The sequence below is a fragment of the Astyanax mexicanus genome, chromosome 4 (genome assembly GCF_023375975.1).
Source record: "Astyanax mexicanus isolate ESR-SI-001 chromosome 4, AstMex3_surface, whole genome shotgun sequence".
Lineage (NCBI taxonomy): Eukaryota > Metazoa > Chordata > Actinopteri > Characiformes > Acestrorhamphidae > Astyanax > Astyanax mexicanus.
This window is the reverse complement of record NC_064411.1, coordinates 9606823-9632862: the sequence shown is the minus strand read 5'-3', so window position 1 is coordinate 9632862 and position 26040 is coordinate 9606823. Positions and strand designations below refer to the sequence as shown.

The 26040-nt window shown below is 37.6% G+C and overlaps 5 protein-coding genes across 11 annotated transcripts in view; 2 read left to right on the top strand and 3 right to left on the bottom strand.

The window, feature by feature from the left end:
- LOC125801409 (zinc finger protein 239-like) overlaps positions 1-6780 on the bottom strand; it is a 285147-nt gene extending 278367 nt beyond the window's left edge. For 2 of the 3 annotated variants that reach the window (XR_007438688.1, XR_007438689.1), the window contains exons 1-2: positions 6733-6780; positions 4179-5333 (exon numbers count right to left, since the gene is read on the bottom strand). Coding sequence is in view for 1 of the 3 variants with exons in the window: in XM_049478092.1 (XP_049334049.1) it covers positions 4300-5187 (888 nt within the window). In the remaining 2 variants the exon portion in view is untranslated. Of the gene's footprint in view, positions 1-4142; positions 5334-6732 lie in introns of those variants that run through there. The other variant, XM_049478092.1, reaches the window with a different exon arrangement.
- The window catches only part of LOC111188756 (zinc finger protein 665-like), a 427711-nt gene that overhangs the window by 194188 nt on the left and 207483 nt on the right, over positions 1-26040 (top strand). The gene's annotated exons all lie outside the window — the stretch shown is intronic.
- The window catches only part of LOC111188587 (NACHT, LRR and PYD domains-containing protein 14-like), a 252123-nt gene that overhangs the window by 52446 nt on the left and 173637 nt on the right, over positions 1-26040 (bottom strand). The window lies entirely within an intron of this gene.
- Positions 1-26040, top strand: part of LOC111197522 (zinc finger protein 271-like) — a 205030-nt gene that overhangs the window by 61628 nt on the left and 117362 nt on the right. The gene's annotated exons all lie outside the window — the stretch shown is intronic.
- LOC111190406 (zinc finger protein 484-like) overlaps positions 1-26040 on the bottom strand; it is a 263398-nt gene that overhangs the window by 180098 nt on the left and 57260 nt on the right. Inside the window, exon 1 of one of the 3 annotated variants that reach the window (XM_049477623.1) lies at positions 6733-6772. The exons of the other annotated variants lie outside the window; for them this stretch is intronic. The gene's annotated coding sequence lies outside the window, so the exon portion shown is untranslated. Of the gene's footprint in view, positions 1-6732; positions 6773-26040 lie in introns of those variants that run through there. 3 annotated transcript variants of the gene reach the window in all.

Here is a 26040-nt window from a genome sequence, read left to right as displayed (position 1 = left end):
AGTGGTATATTGGGTGTCTATATTAACCTTAGCTAACCTAGCTAAAACATTCCACACTGAAATAAAGTAGTTATCGTTAGATAACCTAGCTAGCTAAAACATTCCACACTGAAATAAAGTAGTTATCGTTAGATAACCTAGCTAGCTAAAACATTCCACACTCAAATAAAGTAGTTATTGTTAGATAACCTAGCTAGCTAAAACATTCCACACTGAAATAAAGTAGTTAACATTAGCTAACCAAGCTAGCTAAAACATTCCACACTGAAATAAAGTAGTTAACATTAGCTAACCAAGCTAGCTAAAACATTCCACACTGAAATAAAGTAGTTAACATTAGCTAACCTAGCTAGCTAAAACATCCCACACTGAAATAAAGTAGTTAAAATGACCTAAAGTAGCTAGCTAAAACATTACACACTGAAACTAAGTAGTTAACATTAGCTAACGTAGCTAGCTAAATCTTTTCACTCTGAAATAAAGTAAACATTAGCTAACCTAGCTAGATAAAACATTCCACACTGAAATAAAGTAGTTAACATTAGCTAACCTAGCTAGCAAAAACATTCCACACTGAAAAAGTAGTTAACATTAGCTAACCTAGCTAAAACATTCCACACTGAAATAAAGTAGTTATTGTTAGATAACCTAGCTAGCAAAAACATTCCACACTGAAATAAAGTAGTTAACATTAGCTAACCTAGCTAGCTAAAACATTCCACACTGAAATAAAGTAAACATTAGCTAACGTAGCTAGCTAAATCTTTTCACTCTGAAATAAAGTAAACATTAGCTAACCTAGCTAGATAAAACATTCCACACTGAAATAAAGTAGTTAACATTAGCTAACCTAGCTAGCAAAAACATTCCACACTGAAAAAGTAGTTAACATTAGCTAACCTAGCTAAAACATTCCACACTGAAATAAAGTAGTTATTGTTAGATAACCTAGCTAGCAAAAACATTCCACACTGAAATAAAGTAGTTAACATTAGCTAACCTAGCTAGCTAAAACATTCCACACTGAAATAAAGTAGTTATTGTTAGATAACCTAGCTAGCTAAAACATTCCACACTGAAATAAAGTAGTTAACATTAGCTAACCTAGCTAGCTAAAACATTCCACACTGAAATAAAGTAGTTATTGTTAGATAACCTAGCTAGCTAAAACATTCCACACTGAAATAAAGTAGTTAACATTAGCTAACCTAGTTAACTAAAAGATTCCACACTGAAATAAAGTAGTTACATAGACTGTATATAGCTGTACAGAGCATCGTTTCTTAAAAGTGAAGCCACCACAGGTCGGGCGCCCCCTGCTGTTCGGCTGCAGAAAGCTGTGTAACTCCACCCATCCCCATAGGTTTCAATGGCAAAACAGACAACTTTCAATCACGTTTTTTTCTAATATACTGTAATTCTACCTCCATTATTTAAATGCAACAGCTAGTGTAACCTCTGCTTATATTGTCAAATTTTTATTTCCCTACAGAATTCGGTTTTTAAAACTTTATTTGGCTCTATTCAAAAAAGGTGTGGTTATGGTAAAAGGGCTGCTTATGGGCGGGACCAATAACAGACCGTCAGCTCCGCTCCGCCCCGCTCTGCAGTCTGTGACCGCGAGGCAGCCCTCAGGGGCGGGGTTATTTAAATGAGTAGCCGGTCTCTCCACAGCCTTTCTCCCTCCTCTGGTCTCTACTGCGCAGACTCTGGTCTCTGAATCGCCAAAATGGCGGAAGATTTTGGCTTCATTTTCATTGAATGAATGGGAACGGCGACACGGCGTCCATCTTTATATACAGTCTATGAGTAGTTAACATTAGCTAACCAAGCTAGCTAAAACATTCCACACTGAAAAAGTAGTTAACATTAGCTAACCTAGCTAAAACATTCCACACTCAAATAAAGTAGTTATCGTTAGATAACCTAGCTAGCAAAAACATTCCACTCTGAAATAAAGTAGTTAACATTAGCTAACCTAGCTAGCTGAAACATTCCATACTGAAATAGACTTGTTAACATTAGCTCACCTAGCTAGCTGAAACATTCCACACTGAAATAAAGTAAATGTTAGCTAACCTAACTAAATGTTAGTTAATTTAATTTTTTAATTAAAATTTTGAACAGTGTTAACTTGCATGGTAAATTTTGAATAGGCATGGTGACCATCACAAAGTGAAGCATTGATTATTTAATATAAGGAGTAAATGTGTGACGAATACCAGGACCCGAGGATACGAGCGCTGATTAGTAAACAGGTTTATTTACAGGACTAGGCAAACAGAGGTGGTCAGGGACAGGCAATGTCACTCATTTGTATGCCTACAAGACGCCAGGTCAGCCAAAACATTAAGTACACACAAAAACTCACCAGTCAGGCAGCCTATTACTGTTACAGTTTCACATTGAAGGGCAGCCTTTAAAAAGTTTTTTTTAATGTGATATGACATAATATTTGTCTCATTTACCGTTGCAGTTCCATTATAGTTAGCTAACTATTGAACACTATTTTACACTAAGCAACGCATAGCCCCTTCCATCAGAACACTGAAAAGGGGTTTGACAACCATGGCCCCACCCCCGTAGTGAAAATCATGAATCTGATTGGTTAGATTGTCCTGCGACTTTGCTAAAGACTCATTACTACAACCTTCACAAAATCAGTAGAAGGGTCACTCAGACACACGGGAGGGGCAGAAGTCATTTTAAAAAGCTTTGATTGGTTAGAACTGCTGTCAGTCAGATAAGAGTCCCATAGCCACTGAAAAACACAGACTAATGCTTTTATTTAGTTGCTGTTTTTTATTTTAGTTAATTCATAAAATATTTGCTCATAGTTTACAATAACTATAATTAGAAGGGCCTTACTGCACACCACTGCTGTAATCTGTAAAAACACTTTGTGAGTTGCTCTGGAAAAGTGCTATACAAATAGAGATTACTTACTTACTAGCATTGTAAACCTGTTGGGAGCATCTGCTAAAAGCTCTGTATCTCGGTAGGCTGGCAGTAACCGGATGTTTTTTTTACTTTACCCAAGTCCATTATTGGAATTCTCATTTGGGTGCCTGTTAGTAGTTACACAATAATAACATAAGACATTCTGAAGATCCATCAGGGTCACAGAGAGGTTATCAACCATTTCTTGGGCGGATATTTCAATATAAAAGTATTTTTTTTATTGAAACACAGGCATATAAGTAAATGTAGAGGTGAAGCAATACAAACATAATAGTTGGTCCTGGAAAAAAAGAAGAGGAAACTAAATAATTTGAATGTTCTTAGAAACTTTGAAAATCACAAAAAAAAAACATTAAGCAAGATATGACATCCAATAAGAAAAGGATAAGAGTATATAGCTTGAGTAACACAACAACCAAATATACCTCTATATCCCTCTTTGGTAACAGATTTTTAATCAGACTGAACCATAGACCAAGGAGAACACCAGCAGAGGGAGTGAATGAGTCTGCAACCTTACTGCGCTACACAAGCCTGATTTGGGTTGATTTCAGTATGAGAACTACAGCTGGAGTGTTTTATTTAAACTCTGGAAAGGATTTTTTGGTCTCTCTGCGGGTCTGGATGCTCCTCTCTGGTCTACATGACAGTACCCGGCACAGTGTCGTCTCTCTGTAGCTCTGGGTCTCACTTTTGTGATCACTCTCTCTGGAGTGGCTAAGTTGGTGTTTTCCCCTTCTCCTTTTTATATGGATGGGCCTGGTGGTTATTAGCATTAAGCTAAACTATGCTAAGCTTGGGAAACTAAGCACGGCTTTTACAGAGTGAAAACAGAGATACTGGAAATTAATGGAAATAATTAAATCTGCATATACTAGAAAAGCGATTAAATGCTTTTAAAACCTTCTAAGCATAAGCACTTAAGATTTGATCCAAAACGCTTGGATGCAAGCTAAGAATCCTACTGTACTACTAACGACTACAACATCTGAATTTTAAAGACTAAGTTATGCTAACCTAACATCTGGTGCAAGCACTGGCAGTGCCCTCACTCTAACTTAAACGACCTTCCCTTCTTCAGAACTAAACTCATAACGTAACTACCCTAAAAACTGAGCTGTGTCTCACGAAGAATGTCCTGGAATATCAAACATACGAGAAAACATAACATGGAATTCAATAAACATCATCCCTGGATAAAATTCATTTTGCTGAACCTGTAAAATCCATTGTTAAATTCAGTTCATGTTTGTTTCTGGTGGAACGTATCCCAAGCGACAAAGTAAAACATTTGTGTAGGATAAGGTGTTCTGTCTGAAAGATTTACGATTTGCACTTTTAATTGCCGTGGGACAAATTTGGGATAGTTTTCTCTCCCGTGTGAATGCGCTGGTGTTTTTTTAAATGACTCTGTTGATTAAAACTCTGCCCACACTCTGAGCAGTGATACGGTTTCTCTCTTGTGTGAATGCGCTGGTGTATTTTGAGATGACTCTGTTTAGTAAAACTTTTCCCACAGTCGAAACAGTAATACGGTTTCTCTCCTGTGTGAATGCGCTGGTGATTTTTAAAATGACTCTGTTGATTAAAACTCTTCCCACAGTCTGAGCAGTAATACGGTTTCTCTCCTGTGTGAATGCGCTGGTGTCGTTTGAGATCACTCTGTTCAGTAAAACTCTTCCCACAGTCTGAGCAGTGATACGGTTTCTCTCCTGTGTGAATGCGCTGATGGATTTTGAGAGTACTCTGTTGAGTAAAAGTCTTCCCACAGTCTGAGCAGTAATACGGTTTCTCTCCTGTGTGAATGCGCTGGTGACTTTTGAGATTACTCTGCACAGTAAAACTCTTCCCACAGTCTAAGCAGTAATACGGTTTCTCTCCTGTGTGAATGCGCTGGTGACTTTTGAGATTACTCTGTTGATTAAAACTCTTCCCACAGTCTGAGCAGTAATACGGTTTCTCTCCTGTGTGAATGCGCTGGTGACTTTTGAGATTACTCTGTTGATTAAAACTCTTCCCACAGTCTGAGCAGTGATACGGTTTCTCTCCTGTGTGAATGCGCTGGTGTTTTTTGAGATCACTCTGTTGAGTAAAACTCTTCCCACAGTCTGAGCAGAAATATGTTTTTTCTCCTGTGTGAATACGCTGGTGTTTTTTGAGATTACTCTGTTTAGTAAAACTCTTGACAGAGTGCTGATGTTTCTCCATGTCGGGACTTGGCTTCATTTGTCTTTTAAATGTAGCAAACAATTTCTGCGTGTTCTGGAGATTCTTCAGGAAGGCTTCTGCTTCACCTCTTTCAGCAGTTTAACTTTGCTCTTAGTTAAATATCCTGGTTGTTGGTGATGAATTTCAGGAAAATATTTTAATTTCTGGAAAAAACAAAGAAAAATGCCATTGAATATTAAAATAAAAGCAGGTCAATTAACTAAAGAGATTCTAAGTCATTCTAAGTGAGTGATGTTACCCTTTAATCTGAAGCTTTGAGGCGTGTGCCGAAAAAATGACACACATTGGTTCGAATCACATTGCCGATGCTTGATTTGTTCTTCATCACGACAGATGATGTCCAAAGCTTTTTCCTTTAAACCAATTTATAAAAGTTTCCACACATTAACCAAATACATTAATCCAAATCAATGCTTCACAAACCTGATTTTTTTTTTTTAACAACTCCTGATAACAGTTCATTATTTTCCACCACACTGGCTTCAGGCTAACAGTGATATGCGCTCCTGAGTTCAAGATGTGTTTTTTGGAAATGTTGATCCGATGCAGTTGTCTTGTTGGTGCAGGGAATTGTAGTTCAAAATAAAATCACAGCAAAATAATGACCTTTTTACTGTTACAACACATCAACCAACCTCCAACAGGAGTGTAAAACATAAGAGTCTCTTTTGTTTACTAAAGGTTAACACAATTATAACAATTTGTAAGAATTCATATTATTTTATGTAGTTCTTTTTCAATTATTTTTGTAGTCTTTTTAACCTCTTACACAAATGTTTGTGTATTTTTGTCAAGTTGCTCAAAGTGTGATTCTTCTTCTTATTATTATTATCAAATTCATGTTTTTGTTATTATTATCATCATTATTAAAGTATCAGCAAAAGAGCAGCTGGAGACTGTATTCCACAGTAATGGTTTAACTGGGATTTCTTAAAAACAGCGGGGCTAAAGATGTTGTAATTTGCTAATATTTGTGTTTGTTATTACAGTGAAATAGCAAGTTTTCTGTTAAATCAGTAAGCTAATAAATGGTACTTGTGAAATTCCTCTTCTTGCCTGAACTTTTCCTCACTATAATCACTAAATCTTTCATTCTTACATTTAATATTTTACAAGTGGACTTTTATTTTGACGGGAGAGTCACATGACTTACCAGCAACTGTTGTGGTGGAACCGGATTATGTAAAGGACAATGAACTAAACTAAACTAAACTAGTGTAACTAAGAAATGTGTAGAGACTGATCACACAAACTTAAAAAGGAATTTCCACAGAACTGATTTATCTCAGGTGTGTATTAGTGATGTGGGGGAGGGGGGGCAGGAGTGTGAGCTTCCGTTATCCTGTGTATGATCTGTAAAGCCCCCCCATCCCCAGCTCCCCGACCCCCTACTGCAGACTGCTGAGCAGAGCTAGGAGAAGATCCAGTGCTGGTGGTGTAAATGCTGCACATGCTGAAGGTGGTGTGGGTGGTGTTGATGTGGGTGTAGGAGTGAATGTAGAACAGCGTGATGGAGGGAGAGAGAGAGAAACTTCTCCATACCTTCTGTTGTTCAGCTGATCCTGCTCTTCCTCCGCTCCAGCTACAGACCCCGGAAGCTCAGCCTCATCCGGGTTATGTGGAGCCCCGCCCCCTCCCCCGCTATATCACATTATACCCCATCACCGCTAGAGGGAGCCCGCGAGGGAGTCCTCAATGCATGGAGCTGAATGGAGCTAAACAGCTAAAACTCTCATTTAAAACACTGTATAACTACTTCTCTGAGTTTTCCTTTAATTTTACAAAGTAGAACAAAGTATTTCACTAAAATAGGAAAGAAAACGTACCACTATATTTCCATTTTCTAAAACTAATGTTTTGTATTCAGTAGATTTACTAGCATTACTGCTACTGATGCTGGAGTTACACACAGAGCTCATTTAAATGGATTAAAACTGCAGTTTATAAGCTTTAATAATTATCTCTGCGGTGATGCAACTTGTCTCATTTCTTTTATTGTTGAGATTGTGTAAATATGAATGAGAGTTTGTTTAAATGTTTTCTTCTTGTTGGTAATTACATAGATGAAAATAGTAATCTACTAAAATAAATAGGAAAACATATTTAAATATAACTGGAACTTACTTGGGTTGTGGGGGCTGCTGCTAAATGGTTGTTAGAATTGGGTTAACTGAACTTACATTAAACTCTAAAATTAAAGCAGCAATTGCAGTTCTGGACAGTATGCAGATCTCATTAGTCTTAATAATGAAAAGGTAGGACATTTTTCATGTTCTTTCTGTTTACAACTCACTCTGAGGAATTCTGAGCACTTCAGAGCACTGACTGGTGTGTCACGGGACCGTGTAGGGTACTACAATCAAAAGGGTTGCATTACTGAATACTACATACTGGGCGGTGTGTAGTATGCAGTACATACTAGTGCAGTATGCAGTATAGTAGTATGCCATTTCGAATACAGCCTAGGACTGAGATAAAGTGAGCTATGGCTAGCTGCTCACTTTCTCTTATTATGGCTAGACACTGAAAGCAGGTTTTACCTCTTTGAAAACTTGAATGATCTTAATTTGTACATCCGAGTATCAATTAAAGACATTTAAGGTATTTTTTCTGAAAGAGAACCGCGTTTAGGTGTTGGCTAGCGTTCATGTTTGGTAATTATAACTAGAAAGCTAGCTAGCAGCCACAAAGTGAGCCTCTGAGATTATCAACGAATAAACGTATAATAATAAAAAACGTATCACCATAAATACATGATATACAAATAAACATATTCCATATTATCATACATCACATAAAACATTACTTATTCCCATACAATATGAAAAGTGACTTTATAATATCGTAATTTATCACCACCATATCCACCACATCTTACCTCAGAAAGAGCTGAATAACTTTCCAGTTGCACAAGCTTCACTTTATTCTGTTCAATGAATCAGTAGGAGTCGAATCACAAGAATAACTAAACCTAACTGTTTTTAAAACTTCACATTTTACAATTTTATATCATAATAAATGTATGGTCAACATTTTCTAAATAAGACTAACCGAGTCTCCTAAATCTGAGTGACTTATAACTTTTGTACATTGTACATTGAGGTTGTTCTGAAGTGATGAATCAACCGAAGCTTCCTGAAGTTAACAGCAGATTGATTCATTTCCAGCAATAACTTTTTTTTAATATACAAAAAAAGAACAAAATAAAACAATAAATATAATGCACAAAAATGTGTTTTTATTTTAACAATTTAATTATATAAGTATTTCATTGTTGTACATAGATATGAACATCTGTGTGTGTAGTATGATGTGAGGTAGTGCAATTGGCTTAATAAATAAACACTTTTCCAAGGCAAAAACACAAGTGAACAACAGAATGAAAAATATGGAACAAAAAAAGTTCAGATAGCAGAATAGTTTGTTGTTAAGGGTGAACTGAAATGGACTTAGGGTGTAGTGAATCATGATAACAAATACAAACATTTGTTGAATAGCCCACCTCTGTTCTCCCCAGCATTCTGAAATACAGCGCTGTTAGCTAATGCTCCCAATAGACCACAATGCTAGTGATAGGGGCATAGCTTAACCCATACAAAAAAAAAACCACTATTTTTACACCATTAACAACAAACTCAAAGTAGCTCCACACTTCACTGGTAGAATTCCAAGGATGATGATATTTAAAGCAAGGCAGTGAGAACTTTAAAAGTACACAGATAGTTTATTAAAAACACTGTTTATACACACAGTTCCTACAGATTAGTTTATTAAAAACACTGTTTATACACACAGTGCCTACAGATTAGTTTATTAAAAACACTGTTTATACACACAGTACCTACAGATTAGTTTATTAAAGCACTCTTATACACACAGTTCCTTGTCGTAGTTAAGCCAGGAAAGGTCTGAAAATTAATGTCGGGGAAATGCATAACTTTCCAGTTGTTGCTGAAAATATCTCTATAATATTTATGCATTTTTAAGCATTTCTTGTCAGTTGACTTATTGTGGTTTGACTAGCTGAAGGTATTGTGTATATAAACTATCTGTGTATATAAACTATCGCACTGTATTTCGGAATGTTGGGGGAGATCGGAGGTGGGCTATTCAACAAAAGTTTATACTCGTTATTGACTACAAATCAAGTCCATGTATATAACTTCTCCCCTAAACTGAAAAGGAGAAAACAGGGGATGGAAAAACAAACAGATTTTGGGTCAGATTAGAACTGGATTTGTATGTGAAAAGACATTTTTAAGGCCTTATGCCTCTGTAAAGGCTGGGCTGCCAATAGAACAAATAACGCCTCCCTCATAGGAAATGTTTACGATGATTGGAAGGCGCTTAATTAGCTGATCAGTACATTGTGTGGAACGATGAGCTTCTCCATATCTTCTGTCAAAAGGAGAGTGGTGTTGCTTCCCATAGAGACTCCAACCACCACAATCCCTCTTCTGTTTTTTTCTCTGGTTTCTGCAAGTAAAAATATTTTTTCCAGTTTTCACCATTAGACAGTTGAATACCGAAAAATGACAGTATTTCTCATTTGTCAATATTTCCTGGGACAGCACGGAAGAAATGACACTTTAATGTAATCTAAAGTAATCAGTGTACATCTTGTATAACAATGTGAGTTTGCTTTGCCCTTGAAACAACTCAACACACAACCATAACAACATTAACACCACCTCCTTTAAACAGCTGCAGTAATAATTTACCTCACAATATTCAGATGTGTAATTTCTGTAAGCTGCAAGAGGGCAAGTTCTGCCAGCGCTGCCTCTCTCCACAGCGCCACCTCGTGGTGCTTTCCCTCTTCTTCTAAGATCAGTTCACCAACAGGAACAGGCTCTACTCTAGTGGCTTGCATCCGGGTTGAAATTAGCTATGAAAAACATAGTGTTAAATAATGCTGGAAAAATACACTATACACATACAGGGACTAATTTTGTGGTACCACTTTAAAATAAGACTACCTTTATAAAGGGTTTATAAATGGTTTACAATTAGTTTATTAATGGTTACTAATTAGGTTGTAAATGTCTTAAAAATAATTAATAATCAGTTAATTATAACACATATGTAGAAAGGGCAACAAAAAGACCTATTGTTTGCCAAATAGTGAACCCACAGCCATCTATACTGTTGCCCTTTCTATATATGCCTGATTAAGGCATTTACAACCTAATTAGTAAGCATTAATAAATTGTAAACCATTTATAAACCCTTTATAAAGTCTTATTTTAATGTGGTACCAATTTTGTTTTGTGGAAGAATGTATTTAATTTACCCTTAACCATTTTATACACAGTCAAGTCAGATTATTATGACCAGCTCCATACACCATACACCTATGACCATACACTCACTGAGCATCTTTTTAGCTCCGCTGATCATATAGGACACTCTGTAGTCCTGTATCTGTTTCTCTGTGTACTTTATTATTATTCTTACTCTTTCACTCTTCGTCAGTACTCAGAAACCCACAGTATAGACCACCACAGAGCAGCTATTATTATTTGCGTGGTGGGTGGTTATTTTCAGCACTGCAGGGATTAGCATGGTGGTGGTGTATGAGGTGTTAGTGTTGTGCTGATATGAGTGGATGCTGTAATAGCTAATCTGTATTGTATTAAAGTACAGAAGTCCTGGGTGAAAGGAGGATAATAATGAAGGCAGAGAAACAGATACAGGATTTCAGTCTGTAATTATAGAACTACAAAGATCTAAAGTAGATCTATAAAAATATTAAGTGTAGAAATAAGGAGGTGGTCATAATGTTGTAAATTGACTGTGTGTATTATTTGGGCTACTTTTTTGCAGGTAACAAGTCATGCACTGGACACTAAAATTGTAGAGTGAAAAACGATATTGTGATTCTCCAGCATCTGTGTTACTGGAGAGGATAAATACTTCTAAACAAGTAAATGCCAGGAATAATGGATTTATTGGTGTCAGTTTCACAGAATTTAACAACTAATATTCTTCACAGCAGGTTTACCCTATTCACTTGATTATAGCAGCATCATGTGGAGTAATGAAGCAGTAACTTTAGTAATATGGTGTCAAAACTAGGACAAAAGTTTTGAGAAACGAAAGTATAATCCATAACCACAGAATTTAAATTTAAAAACAAAAGGACTACTATTGATATAAAAAATAAATCATGTCTGTAACCCGAATATTTAATATTAAACGGAGAGTTTAATATTCCGTTTTGTGTTTTAGATTATAAGAAATGTGTTTGTGCTTTCAGTATTTTTTTGCTCAGTTTTGTTTTCTTAGCTACGCTTCTGGACTGGTTGAGACCCTGTTTTAACAGGTAGGTGGGGACTAGTCAGTTATTGGCATCTGGAAATAAGCCCCGCCCACTAAGGTCAATCCACTTGCTCACAGCAGCACAACCCGCGTTTTATGATTTGTGGGAAATGGCGAACCATCAAAGTGCGGGGCTCACGGACCGGTTCAGAACTAAAGCTTTACCACTGCAGGGCAAGGAGGTTTTAAACGCCATGCCGCAGCTGTGTTTCTGGCTTTTTCTGACCCGTTAGCTTAATGCTCGCAGCGACCAGGTCTTACAGTGGCACTAAGGACTCAGTAGCAGAGCCCGCTAGCCTTCGGGCAGATCCAGCTACTCCCTCCCACTGAGCGGCTCTGTGTCCCCAGGTACGGAGAGATTAAACGTGCAGAACCAGTTCAGTTAGTAAGCGCTCCGTGTGGATAAAACACCTCAACAGCACTCAGAAGCAGCGAGAGCCAGTAAAGAAGAGTGTGCGCAGTAGCAGCAGCAAGAGCCAAATAAGTAAAGAAGAGCTTGCGCAGTAGCAGCGCAGAGAAAGCCACAGATAGTAAAGCAGCGAGAGTGCACAGTAGCAGCACAGAGAAAGCCACAGATAGTAAAGCAGCGAGAGTGCACACTAGCAGTGCAGAAAAAGCCACAGATAGTAAAGCAGAGAGAGTGCACACTAGCAATGCAAAGAAAGCCACAGATAGTAAAGCAGAGAGAGTGCACAGTAGCAGCACAGAGAAAGCCACAGATAGTAAAGCAGCGAGAGTGCACATTAGCAATGCAAAGAAAGCCACAGATAGTAAAGCAGAGAGAGTGCACACTAGCAGTGCAGAAAAAGCCACAGATAGTAATGCAGCGAGAGTGCACACTAGCAGTGCAGAGAAAGCCACAGATAGTAAAGCAGAGAGAGTGCACACTAGCAGTGCAAAGAAAGCCACTTATAGCTAAGCAGTGAGAGTGCACAGTAGCAATGCAGAGAAAGCCACAGATAGTAAAGCAGCCAGTGCACAGTAACAACTCTGGAACTGTCTCTAGAAAAATAGGTGCAGGGAGTTCTTTATAATATTCCTCCTGATTTAAATGTCTTTCTGCTTCCTCTATATAGGCGTCCCTATCCATAATTACTGTGGCGCTGCCTTTATCAGCGGGTTTGATGATAATGGAGTTATCACAGCGTAATTGTAGTAGGGACTGCTGCTCCGCTAGTTTGAGGTTAGGGGGTTCATTATTGTTCCAGGGTGAGTTTTTTAACTGCATATTTGTCCGCTCTTATGATTTTTCTAATTGTGTTAGGAACCTAAGAGAGATTTTTGGGTGAAAGGAGGAGGATTATTAAGACCTGTCAGTATTTCCTGTTCCTCCAGTTTGAGGCTTTTGGAAAAATTTATCATTGGATTCAGATAACTGCCCCTGGAAATGTGTCCGCTGCTGCCTTTATTGCTCTGCATCTCCATCTGGAGTTGGACCCCACGGGGATGACTGGCCTAGCCTAAGACTGCAGTGCCACATTTTCCTGGTGGTGGTCTGCACGTATTAGATTAAATAAGTGTTTCATCAGTGTGCTAAAATTCTTGTATTCTGTGCTTTTTTCATGTGGTTTATTTTAGTGTGTTTACTTTTTCTTAATTAATTGTATTTTTGCTTTTCTTCCCTACAGGTGCAGTAAGAGTTGGTGTATTTCCCCTCCCATGATGGGGATGAGGTTCATGCCTGTTTGGACCCCCATGTTGAATGGCCAAATTGGTTGGCTAAGAGGTTTGTCCCCCCTTTGTTGCAAAGTTTTGGTTCTAAACTGAATCTTCTTCAGGCACAGACTTGCCAAAAAATGAGAGTGGGTTATTTTGAGGGCTTTTAATTTGACGTGTGGTCAAAATTGACCAAAAGAAATGTAAAAAATAAGAATATTTTAGTATAGTGCAAGTACTTTTATGCTGTTTGGATCGGACAATGTCCAATATAGAAGCAAAAACAAAATAAAGGTTTTTCAAAAAATTTAGATTTAGATGTGAAATAAATATAATAAAAGTAATGAAATAAAATAAAAGGTTTTGTAACGGCTTTCTAATAAGAAGCAGAGGTGTCTTTGAGTCTTTTATCCGAGCAGAAGCTGTGAAATGGGCAGATGGTAGTTTTACTTACACTAAAGTTTTCTGAGGGCAGAAAGAAAAGTGATTGATTCAGAGAAACAACCAATCAAATTAAATTAGAGGCGCTAGAACTTAGAACATGCCCTATTTGCTGTGTCCTGCGTGATCACACGTTTAATGATCTGTTCCAGACTTTACCCTTTAATCTTAGTTTTACTTCCTTTCTAAGAGAACATGACACCCTAAAATTTAGAACATTAACTCAACACTTTGGTCACGTTTTTATGACTAGGCACAAATAAGAGATGACTGTAACAGTATGGATGTTTCTAGAATGTCTGTCCCTCCTAGAAAGTGGTATAAATATGGTTGTAAAGAAAATGAGAGCCAGAACGTGCTCTCATCTTTCTATCCTCTTTGTTTGTCTTGTAAACTGTACAGGTGCTGGTCAACGAATTAGAATAATTTGAAATAGTGCAATCATGAAATTCTTTGAATGCATTTTTTGTGCAGAAAGCAAATCAGGTGTTCACCGCACCTGTCCTACTCGTTAGACTAATCACAGAACTCGTTACCTGGAAAAAAATTTGCTCAGCTGAGCTTTCCAAAAGGCCCATTTAGGCCATTTAACTGTGACACTGTTGTTTTATTGAATTAGAATAATGGAGAAACTGTTTCATTGAATTAGAATAATTTTTATTATAATTACAATCATCACTTTCTCAGTATTTTGTGGCTGCCCCCTTGGCTTGTATGACTGCCTGAAGTCTCCGCGGCATCGATTTGACCAGCTTGTCGCAAGTTTCCGCACTCACAGCTTCCCAGGCAGTGGCGATGTTCTGCTTCAGTTGGTCCAGCGTAGTAGGCTTTCTGTCGCGAATTTTCCGCTTGACGATGGCCCAAAGGTTTTCAATGACATTGAGGTCAGGCGAGTTGGCCGGCCATGCCAAAACTTCAAGCTGTTTTTTAGTGAACCAATCTTTGGTCGACTTTGCCGCATGAGCCGGTGCAAGATCCTGTTGAAATATGAAGTCTTCTTCGCCGAACTGTTCCTCAACAGTCGGAATCAGGAACGTTTCCAGAACATCTTGATATACGGCAGCATTGACAGTCTTCTTGAGGAAGCAGAGTTTCCCCTACACCTCGAGCGGACATGCATCCCCAGACCATAACGCTCTGGGGAAACTTGACGGATCTTTTCACGCACTCGTGGTTGTAGGTTTCGCCACCACGACACCAGACACGAGGACCTTGGTCACTGAAGGAGATGCAGAAGCGTGATTCGTCACTGAAGACCACTTTCTGCCAGTCTTCAGCAGTCCACTCCCCGTGTTCTTTGGCCCACTTCAGCCGTTTCTCCATTTGTTTCTTGTTCAGCATCGGTTTTACTGCTGGAACGCGAGATTTGAAGCCGAGTTCGCGCAGACGACGGTAAGTGGTTGATCTGGAGACGTCAGCGCCGGTCTGCTTGTTCCACAAGTCGGTGAGCTCGGAAGTGGTTGCTGACTGCGATCTTTCTCAGCTGCTTGTTGTCGCGAGCAGAAGTTTTTCGGACGCCGGAACAGTTGGTGCGCTTGCTGCAGTTTTTCTTGAGAGCTTTGCAGACGGAAGACTGGCTGATGCCGAGCTGCTCAGCAATTTTAGTTTGGGTCAAGCCTTGTTGGCGAAGGGCTTGAATTTGAGCCACTATTCCGGTTGAGAGGTCGCGCTGCTTACCCATGATTGATTTTACAACTTAGAAATTCTACTCAACCCTGACTTTATACTGCACAGTGAACACTCTTCACAGAAAACAAAAATTCGAGCATTTATTCTAATTCAATGAAACGGTTTCTCCATTATTCTAATTCAATAAAACAACAGTGTCACAGTTAAATGGCCTAAATGGGCCTTTTGGAAAGCTCAGCTGAGAAACTTTTTTTCCAGGTAACGAGTTCTGTGATTAGTCTAACGAGTAGGACAGGTGCGGTGAACACCTGATTTGCTTTCTGCACAAAAAATGCATTCAAAGAATTTCATGATTGCACTATTTCAAATTTTTCTAATTCGTTGACCAGCACCTGTATGTCCTAAGACTGTATGGACATCAAAAAAATTGTGATACTGGAGGGTGCCAAGAAGCAGATATTGATGAAGTGCTTTTATAAAAAGCTTCAGAAATCTGGCAGAATGTTTTCATGCATTCTTACATGTATATAATGCGAAACTAAATTGAAATCTGTTCAGTGTAGTGAGCTCAGCAGTTTAATACCTGGTGCTAATTAAGATGTTAAATTAATTAAATTAGATTAATAATCAATTAATTAGTAACACAAGACATTTCAGGGATGTGTCTTCTTCTACCAGGAACAGTCATTTTCATAACCAAGTTATCCAGAAAACACACTGAAATTACAGGTTTTGTAATATAAAAAGAATTTTATTAAATCACACAGATATGAGTTAATAACCCATTAAAATGTCAAAAATGTAGCCATTAGATATCAAATCACAGTGTATGAAGGTAAATGAGAATGAAAATAAAAACATGTTATAATATCGGTATAGAAAGGAATGACTTGTCAGATTAATGAAAATTATTAAGTGGGGATTTCTAAAGGATGAACTAAGTTATTTTAAGTCTATGAAGCCAGTTCTTATTCACAACCAAGCAACTGAAAAGAAGTTATCTTTACTACAGGGAGATTTATAAAGGATTCAACCAAACCAAAACAATTTGCCAGCTCCGCCTTACTCTGAGATGTTAAAGTGGGCCTGCATTGGTGCCGTCCGTCTGTAGCGTGGTCGTCTGTTTCTTCACCCTGAGAAAGAATCACGTGAGTCTGTCTGCAAGATGGTTTGACTTCCTGGTGTCAGCACGGAGTCCCTTCAGAACCCACGGGAAAATCCCTTCGCTCTCAGCTGGCTTGCTGGTCGCTTCCGGACTGGTGGCTTCTGGGTTGAGTCTGACGGTCTCTATTCAGCTGAAACTTTGTATGCATAATGCGTGGCTTCATAGATCGTAAAACTGATGTAGTTGTCTTAACTAAGAAAGCTAGTATTAATATGCTTAAAGAAGGTTAAATGAGTTGCACTAAGAATGCTAAGCTAACGCTAAACTGAAGCTAAAATGCTAAACTAAACTAAAGGAGCTAAACTTCAAACTCCTCAACTACCACTCAAGGCTGAACTGAACTGATCCATCCGTAATCCTGGACACTCTCCACTTTCATTCTCCACCACTACTCTGTCTGTCACTCTCTGACTGAATCTGTTTTAACCTTAAGGCTACCATTGGCTCTGTGGGCTTTGGGAAAGGAGCAACCTACGTGTCTGTGTTTTCATTGGGTTCGGAGCAATTTCTGAGATTTCATATTTTTTTAATTAATAGACCAAACCAAAAGAAAACTTAATCAACCAGTGGATCAAAATACAATATTCAGCATACCAATTCATGAGGATTAATTCAAGGAAAACAATCTTAGAATTGAATCACAATAAATGTAAATTATATGTTTTTCCTTCAAATAGGTTGGTAACATTCAAGATAATCCTGAAATTAGAAACAAAGGATGGTACCTTGTCAAAAAGAAAACAAAGAGTCACTCAACCCAATTAAATAATTGAAAAGATAATACAAACATTGTTAAACCACTAATAACAAAATAAAGCAAAATTATCAAATGCTAGTTAAACCTTGTTGATTCAGACTTGACTGTGTATGAAAATTTTATCAGGACAGCATCTATACCCATATACCAGAAGTGGCATATTATTTAGTAAATATTCTGTAAAATAACTTTTTATTTAGTTAATGTAAATTCTTATTTGTTCTTCTTTGTGAGAAATTCTCTTCGCCTGGCCTGTTGATCAGAATTCATGATGGGTGTGAGAGAGATCAGTTTACACCACAGAATTTCAGCTTACAAGGCTGGGAATGGAATCCAAAGCTTTGAACATTTCTTTTAACTAAATGAGTCTTATTTTCTCAATGCTTTGCAGGAATAACCAAGCATAAACTCTTAAATTGCAGTAACTCTTTGCGGATTGCGTTTCTGTGGATTTTAGAAAGTTGAATTATATAGTATTATAATGGCAGTCGGTCTTCGTCCTGGTGATGGCACTGTTGGTCCACCTCATTTGGGAGACAATCACAGATGGTGACTATTTGGGCAGGCAGATATTTAATACTTCAAGGCAAACTTCTTGATGCAACCATAAATCTTGTAAATTTGTATGGACCGAACTCTGATAATCCTAAATTTTTTGAGGAGCTATTTTTACTTCTATCCCAAATGTCCGGCCATTTCCTGATTGGGGGGGACTTTAACACGACCCTTGCGACAAATCTTGACAGACTAAAGGGCATAGATAATACTCACACACAAAGTAGGAAAATATTGCATAATTTTATACGAGATCTAGATTTGTGTGATCCATGGCGGAGAAAATACCCAAATAAAACAGAATTTTCATGTTTTTCCTCATCAACCAATTCATATTCACGTATAGATTATTTTTTGATTTCAAATAATCTATTCTCACAGATACATAATGTTCTTTATGAATCTATTGTTATTTCAGATCATGGCCCCGTTAAATTAATTTACAACATATCCAAATCCATTAGAGGTCCTTACAGATGGAGGTTACATCCAAAATGGTTACAAGACAGAAAATTCATGGAATTCATTGACACTAGTATTGATGAATATTTTAAAACAAATACCAATGAAACGACAGCATCAGTTAGATGGGAGGCTTTTAAAGCTTATCTAAGAGGACAAATGATTAGCTATACAAGCTCTATTACTAACACGGTTAATTTAAGATTACAAGCTTTCATCGACAGAATAAGGAAGCTAGAGGAAGAAATGTATGAAAATAAAACAAACACAGAGTTCTGCCAGCAGGAGCTACTTCTCCTAAGAGCACAATATAATGAACTATCACTTGCAAAAGCAGAAAACAATTTAATTCGTTTAAAACAAACATTCTATGAACAGGGAGAAAAATCTGGCAAACTATTGGCATGGCAAATTAAAAAACTACAATCTAGCAAGGCCATTAATAATATTTTAACACCATCAGGGAATTTAACATCTGACCCATCGGAAATTAATAAAACTTTTGTCAAGTTCTACAACTCATTATATAAAGCAGACTCTATGGGGGTTAGCAGTGAGCAAACAGTATTTCTAGATGGCCTACACATCCCTCAGATTTCAGAAGAAGCTAAACAACATCTAGATTCCCCAATTTCTCTAGAAGAATTATTGAAAGCAATAGCTACAATGAAAAGTGGAAAAACAGCTGGACCTGATGGCCTCCCTATTGATATATATAAAGCTTTCAAAGGAAAAGTAGTACACCCCCTTATGAACATGTATGAGGAATCTATGGAATCCAGCATTCTTCCCCCAACACTAAGAAAAGCACTTATTACACTTATACCAAAGCCAGATAAACCACATACGAAATGTGAATCATATAGACCGGTGTCCTTAATTAATACAGATGCTAAAATTTTGGCAAAAATACTAGCATTAAGACTAGAAGCTTACCTACCATCTATTGTTCATAACGATCAAAATGGATTTGTGAAGAACAGACAGGCATTTCATAATATTAGGCGAGTATTAAATATCATTTATGAAAAGAAAGATGCCAAAGATCATTGCATTCTATCGCTAGATGCAGAAAAGGCATTTGACAGAGTCGAATGGCCTTATTTATTTGACGTACTCCGGCGGTTCGGATGCGGTCCGAAATTTTGTCAATGGATCAGTATACTTTATCGTGAACCATCAGCTGAAGTGATTACGAATAATTTTACTTCAAAACCCTTTGGTCTGTCAAGAGGTACTCGTCAGGGCTGCCCTCTCTCCCCTCTACTGTTTGTGTTGACCCTAGAACCCTTGGCAATAGCAATTAGAGATCACTCAGAGATAAAGGGAATTTATATTTCAGAAATAGAACATCAGATCTCTTTATTTGCAGACGACATATTATTATATCTTTCAGACCTAAAAAACACAATACCGGTCTTGCTTAATTTGATCAATCAATTCGGAAAATTTTCAGGATACAAGGTTAATCAGGCAAAATCTTTTTTTCTCAATGAACAAGAAAGAATTAGCCCAACACTTCAACATCCATTTACAGTAGCTAGAGATGGGTTCAAATATTTAGGAATTAATATTACACCGCAAATTAAAAATATGATCCCATATAATTATGATCCCATTGTTGCTCAGGTAAACGCCAATTTAGATAGATGGATGACCCTCCCTCTTACTATAATTGGCAGAATCAATGTTATTAAAATGAATGTTCTCCCCAAATTTTTATATTTATTTCAATCGATTCCCCTTACACCCTCACCAACATTTTTTTCTAATATGAGGAAAGTGTTCATAAAATTTTTATGGAACAATAGACGATCAAGACTTCGCTTAACACTACTATATCTTCCTTATGAAAGAGGGGGGCTTCAACTACCAAATCTTTTATGGTATTTTCGAGCAGCTCAACTTAGATCGGCTTTTTTTTGGTTTTCTAATCCTTCCAATTTACCATGGATCCAGATAGAACAAAGAAACACTAAGGGACTAGCTCTGGATTCTTATCTATATTCTGATTCTCTTAAAAGACTGAAGCAGAAAACAGCAAATCCATTTGTTAAAACCACAATAATAGCCTGGCACGAATCACAGGAAATGTTTAAAAGGCTGGATGGGCTATCACCATTTACACCTATTTGGGGTAATTCATTATTTTTACCTGGCAAATCTGATCAGGGATTCAGACTTTGGGCTCAATTGGGTCTACAAAAGATTTCAAATCTTTATCTAGATCAGTGTTTCTCAACCTTTTTTCTATCACGTCACCCTTTAAATATATGCGAGATGTCAAGGCACCCCAGTTTACGGGGGGGGTGGGGGGGGGGTGCTGGCGCAGTACTTCAGGTGAGAAGGGGGGGGGGGGTGCTGGCGCAGTACTTCAGGTGAGAACGGGGGGTGTTGCTGGCGGAATATGAAATAAAATAGCGCGTCACAATTAGCGCGATTAGTGCTGCCTGTGATTTGGGACACACCCCGACACGAGCTGACTCTGGAAAGGAAATATGCACGTGAGGCGCAATATTTTGACGGCACCCCCGATGAAGCCAGACGGCACCCCAGGGTGCCGCGGCACCCTGGTTGAGAAACACTGATCTAGATAATACTCTAATGTCCTTTGAATATCTTAAAGAAAATTTTGGGATCCCTCCTACTCATATGTTTAAATATTTGCAAATACGGAGTTTTATTCACTCCAGGTTGCATTCATATACATGTCCCCCCCTTAGCACTGTTGAAGAGCTAGCAACATCAGACCCTTATACTAAAGGCAAGATTTCAACAATATACGAGAAACTAGTAGAGGCATCTTCAGAATCCTCAGACGATAAAAGAAGGGCATGGGCAGAGGATCTTCAATGTAAAGTTACTGAAGATGAATGGGAAAAAGCTTGTTATCAAGCACAAACACTATCTATTAATAGTAGATTAAAACTGATCCAATATAATTGGCTTATGAGAACATATATAACTCCTGAAAAACTTAATAAATTTAATTATAATATCCCTGATAGTTGTGTTAAATGCAGAACAGAGAAGGGAACCCTGTTTCACTGTATGTGGAAGTGTGAACATGTGCAAGAATTTTGGAAAAAAATAACGGACACAGTTTCTACCATAATCCACAAAAAAATCCCTGTATGTCCAGAAATCTGCATTCTCGGACTGATACCAGAAACATTGGCTCTGAGAACACATGAGAGGAATCTGCTCAACCTTTGTTTGATACATGCGAAACGTCTTATTGCCAGACACTGGAAAAGTGTTAATTGTCCCTCTCTGAACATGTGGATTAACGAACTCTCTTCCTGCTTAGCGACTGAAAGACTTACGTATACAATTAAACAAAAAAGTCATATTTTTCATAGTATTTGGGACTCATTTATTATTTTTCTAGAAACAAGACCTGATCTACCAACTCCTAGAATTTAACACACACCAAATAAGATTGTGCCTTATAATTTGTTGTAATTTATTTTATTATTTACATGTTTACTTTTACACTTTTCCAGATGGGATGTGCTTACTGTTTTTTCATGCTTAATATTATTTCATTTTATTTAATTTAAGTATCATTGTATTTCTGTTTTCTTGTAACTGATGGCTCCATGTTTGGGGGTGGGTGGAGGGAGGGGAGGTGTTTAGAACTAAAAGATTTAAAAGATGTAAAAGAACATGAAAAAAAAAAAAAAAAAAAAAAAAAAACATGTTGAATGAATGTTGTACCATCTTCAAAAATAATAAAAAATATGCGTAAAAAAAAAAAAAAGATGGTGACTATTTAAGGTCGTAGAAGTCCAAAGTTTGACGGTTGTCTGAATTACTGTTTGCTGGAGGAATGTCAAAATATTTACAAGGTTTACCCAACTAGCATTTAGGTCTCTTGAGAGGACTGGAGAGATGAAAAAGTAAAATATGTCATTTACAAAGGCTTTTATTCTAATTCCAGTGCATCCTGGATGGGGTTTGCGGTATGTGTGTGTTCAGGTGGGGGAAGTTATTAAATTACATTAGGCCACCAAAAATAGGTAAAGTGGGTGTAGTGGGTGTTCCAGCAACAAAATCATTTAGTTGCAAGAATCCTACTCTACTCCCAACAACTATGACATCTAAATGTTAAAGACTATGTTAATCTAATGCTAATCTAATGTCTGGAGCAAGCTCTGGCAATGCCGTAGTTCAAACTTGAATGACATTCCCTTCTTCAGAACTGAACTCTTACTGTAACTACCCTAAAAACTGAGCTCTGTCTCACGAAGAATGTTCTGGAATATCGAACATTCAAGAAAACATAACAGGAAATTCAATACACATCATCCCTGGATAAGAATAATTTTGCTGAACCTGTAAAATCGATTGTTAAATTCAGTTCATGTTTGTTTCTGGTGAAACGAGTCCCAAGTGATAGAGTAATACATTAGTGTAGGATAAGGTGTTCTGTCTGAAAGATTTAGGATTTGCACTTTTAATTGCCGTGGAACAAATTTTGGATAGTTTTCTCTCCTGTGTGAATGCACTTGTGTTTTTGGAGATGATTCTGTTGAGTAAAACTCTTCCCACAGTCTGAGCAGTAATACGGTTTCTCTCCTGTGTGAATGCGCTGGTGTTTTTTGAGATTACTCTGTGTAGAAAAACTCTTCCCACAGTCTGAGCAGTGATACGGTTTCTCTCCTGTGTGAATGCGCTGGTGTATTTTGAGAGTACACTGTTCAGTAAAATTCTTCCCACAGTCTGAGCAGTGATACGGTTTCTCTCCTGTGTGAATGCGCTGGTGATTTTTGAGATGACTCTGTTGATTAAAACTCTTCCCACAGTCTGAGCAGTGATACAGTTTCTCTCCTGTGTGAATGCGCTGGTGATTTTTGAGCTCAAACTTTTGAGTAAAACTCTTCCCACAGTCTGAGCAGTGATAGGGTTTCTCTCCTGTGTGCATGCGCTGGTGTCTTCTGAGATTACTCTTTTCAGTAAAACTCTTCCCACAGTCTGAGCAGTGATACGGTTTCTCTCCTGTGTGAATGCGCTGATGCAGTTTGAGATCACTCTGTTTAGTGAAACTCTTGACAGAGTGCTGATGTTTCTCCATGTTGGGACTTGGTTTCCTCTGTCTGTTAAATGTATCAAACAATTTCTGCGTGTTCTGGAGATTCTTCAGGATGGCTTGTGCTTCACCTCTTTCATAGATTTCAGGAGAAATCCTATAATATTTTAATTTCTGAAAAGAAAAAAAAAAGAAATAATTTAGTGTATTAAAATAAAAGCTGGTCAATTGACTGAAGAGAACTACCTAAATCAGTTACACTATATAGAAAATATTGGGACACCTTTATATTACCATAAAAGCTTCTATTATTTTGTCCCATTCTAAATCCATACACATGTGACCCCTGGTACCTTATTTGATGACTTAACAACCTGCTTAATTGAAATGTAATAAGGCACACAGGAACTGACGATCACTCAAGAAAAATAGTGGTTTGTGGAACAATAAACACCACAGAATCTAGAAGAGGACATCCTTAACTTTGTATTCACGTACAACTTTATGTGAAAACATTACATTGTGTGGTCGCTAGGAGCTTGAGAATATGACGTTGCGGTTGTGCTGAAACTAAACGCGTGTTTGTGAGGAGAAGTGAGCAGGAGAATAAAGGACTTTATGGATATTTTATCTGCGGTTCAGTGCTGTATTGTGGATGCTGTGATAGTAAGTGAATTTTCTATAATGTAATCTAATGTTATTTTACATACTAATAATATTTTATAAGGCTATTTTTTGGGGAGGCGTGTTCCCATGTAAACAATGTAAAAAAAAAACAGGCTGTTTTCAGTTAAGAGATTTCTGGCAACTGGTTTCATGTAGATGACTGTAAATTTGCATGCAGGTAGTTAAAGTAGTTACTAAAGAATATGAGTGGGTTAGTTGGTCGGTGTGTTTAGAATATTTGGCGCTCTTAAGCTCTTAAGAAGGCACCAGATAAATATGGTATGATGGACTAGGGCAACCCTGGGTCAATAGTCTATATTTATCACTAAAAACTTAATTTCATTTTAGTTTAAACTCTAAAAAATAATTAATGCAGAGCCAATACACTAAAAAAACAGAGGGAAGAAAAACAGTGGCTACTATCAATGGCTGTACCACTCCACTTATTCACTGTGTTAGCTACTGTTTACTACATAAATAAGTAACCAGTCAGATAATACATACAAATTAGTAGTAAATGTGAAGGCCAGAACTCAATCTCCTTCACAGCACCTTCAGCATCAAGGCAAACACTATATAAAAGCATGAACACACAATTAGCTACCTATGTCACATGGAGTAATTAAGTAAAACAAACTTTACCCACCACTCAGCAGCTACACACCCCCAGCTGACTCCTGGTGCTCCCACATTCACTTTGAAATAAAACAGATCTTCTTTTAATAAACTGAAAATTACGAGTAAACTTAAGCTTTTAATAGATACTAATATTTATACACAGTACACCACCTAAAGCTAGTAATTAAATCAACTGTAGTTCAAATTACGACAATATAACATTAACACCAGCAAGCCATACCTGCTTAAAATATGGATTCCTCTCTCTCTCTCTCTCTCTCTCTCTCTCTCTCACACACACACACACACACACACACACACACACACACACACACACACACACACACACACAGTGCCCATTGAAAAATCCACCATGTGTTTCCTTTAGTCTCTTCCAGTCAATAAGCACGATAAAACTGTCTTCCAATGAGTTATTTTAAAACAAAGCTTTCCCGACCGGAGCTTGTACCTGCCGCCACGAGACCAAATGCTACTTTGTGCAGGTCCCGCGAGACTACAAGCAGCATGAGGTAACGCTCTGCCAATCGATGGCTGTCAAAATAAAAGTCCTCCCCTCTACACCTAACCTAGAGGAATATTTGGGGCAGCAGCATTAGAAAATATTCATTAAAACCTTCCCCACACCTCTGCCCGCTACACACATTATAATATGAAGTTTAGCTCGTTCTGCAGTAGACTGTCAGCAGGCTGCAGCCGCAAAATATATGTAGAATAAACTCTGCTGCTGTCCACTACTGAATACCATGTTTGACTACTACTTTAGTATCTCACTTTACACTGAAATGCACTAATCCATACTATTAATACTGTACTATGTTGAATTCTTTTTTGTTTACAATAAAGGTGTCTCGTTTTATCTTATAAATATCTTTATCTGTAATTTCCTGACTTGCTGTACATCTCTATTCTTCACTTTCTATATTCAAAGTTATAGAAAGCAACCTGGCTGCCAGTGTCACACGATATGATTTGCTTATTATTTACTGTTTTCTTAATAGTGGTCAATTATTAGATTTTAAAATGTAAATTTTCATTTGTTTTTCAATATTTCAGTGAGAATTAGACGTTCTTAATTAAAAGGATGTAAACAGAAAATTTAATTATAAAAGTTTCCACACATATAAATGAAAGACAGTAATCTAAATCAATGCTTCACAAACCTGATTTTTTACTATCCCTGATAACAGTTCATTATTTTCCACCACATTAGCTTCAGGCTGACAGTGATTATGCACTCCTGAACTGAAGGCGTTTTTTTTTTTAATATGTAGGTCAAAATCGTTTAAAAATAAAAAACAAATATGAAACTTTTGAAAGATTTATGTCTATGGCTTAACTGATTTGTTTACTAAATCAATATAGTGGATGCGGTGGCCTCTCACAGCATCGGGTCGAAGCCCAACTTCATCTGCAGAGCCAGAGAGCAGCAGAAGCTCTACACCAGCAGATTCAGAGCAGCAGCTCCAAGACCTGCTGCAGTTTTACAGAAACTAACGTTACCCACAATTTCATCATCTCTATATAAAT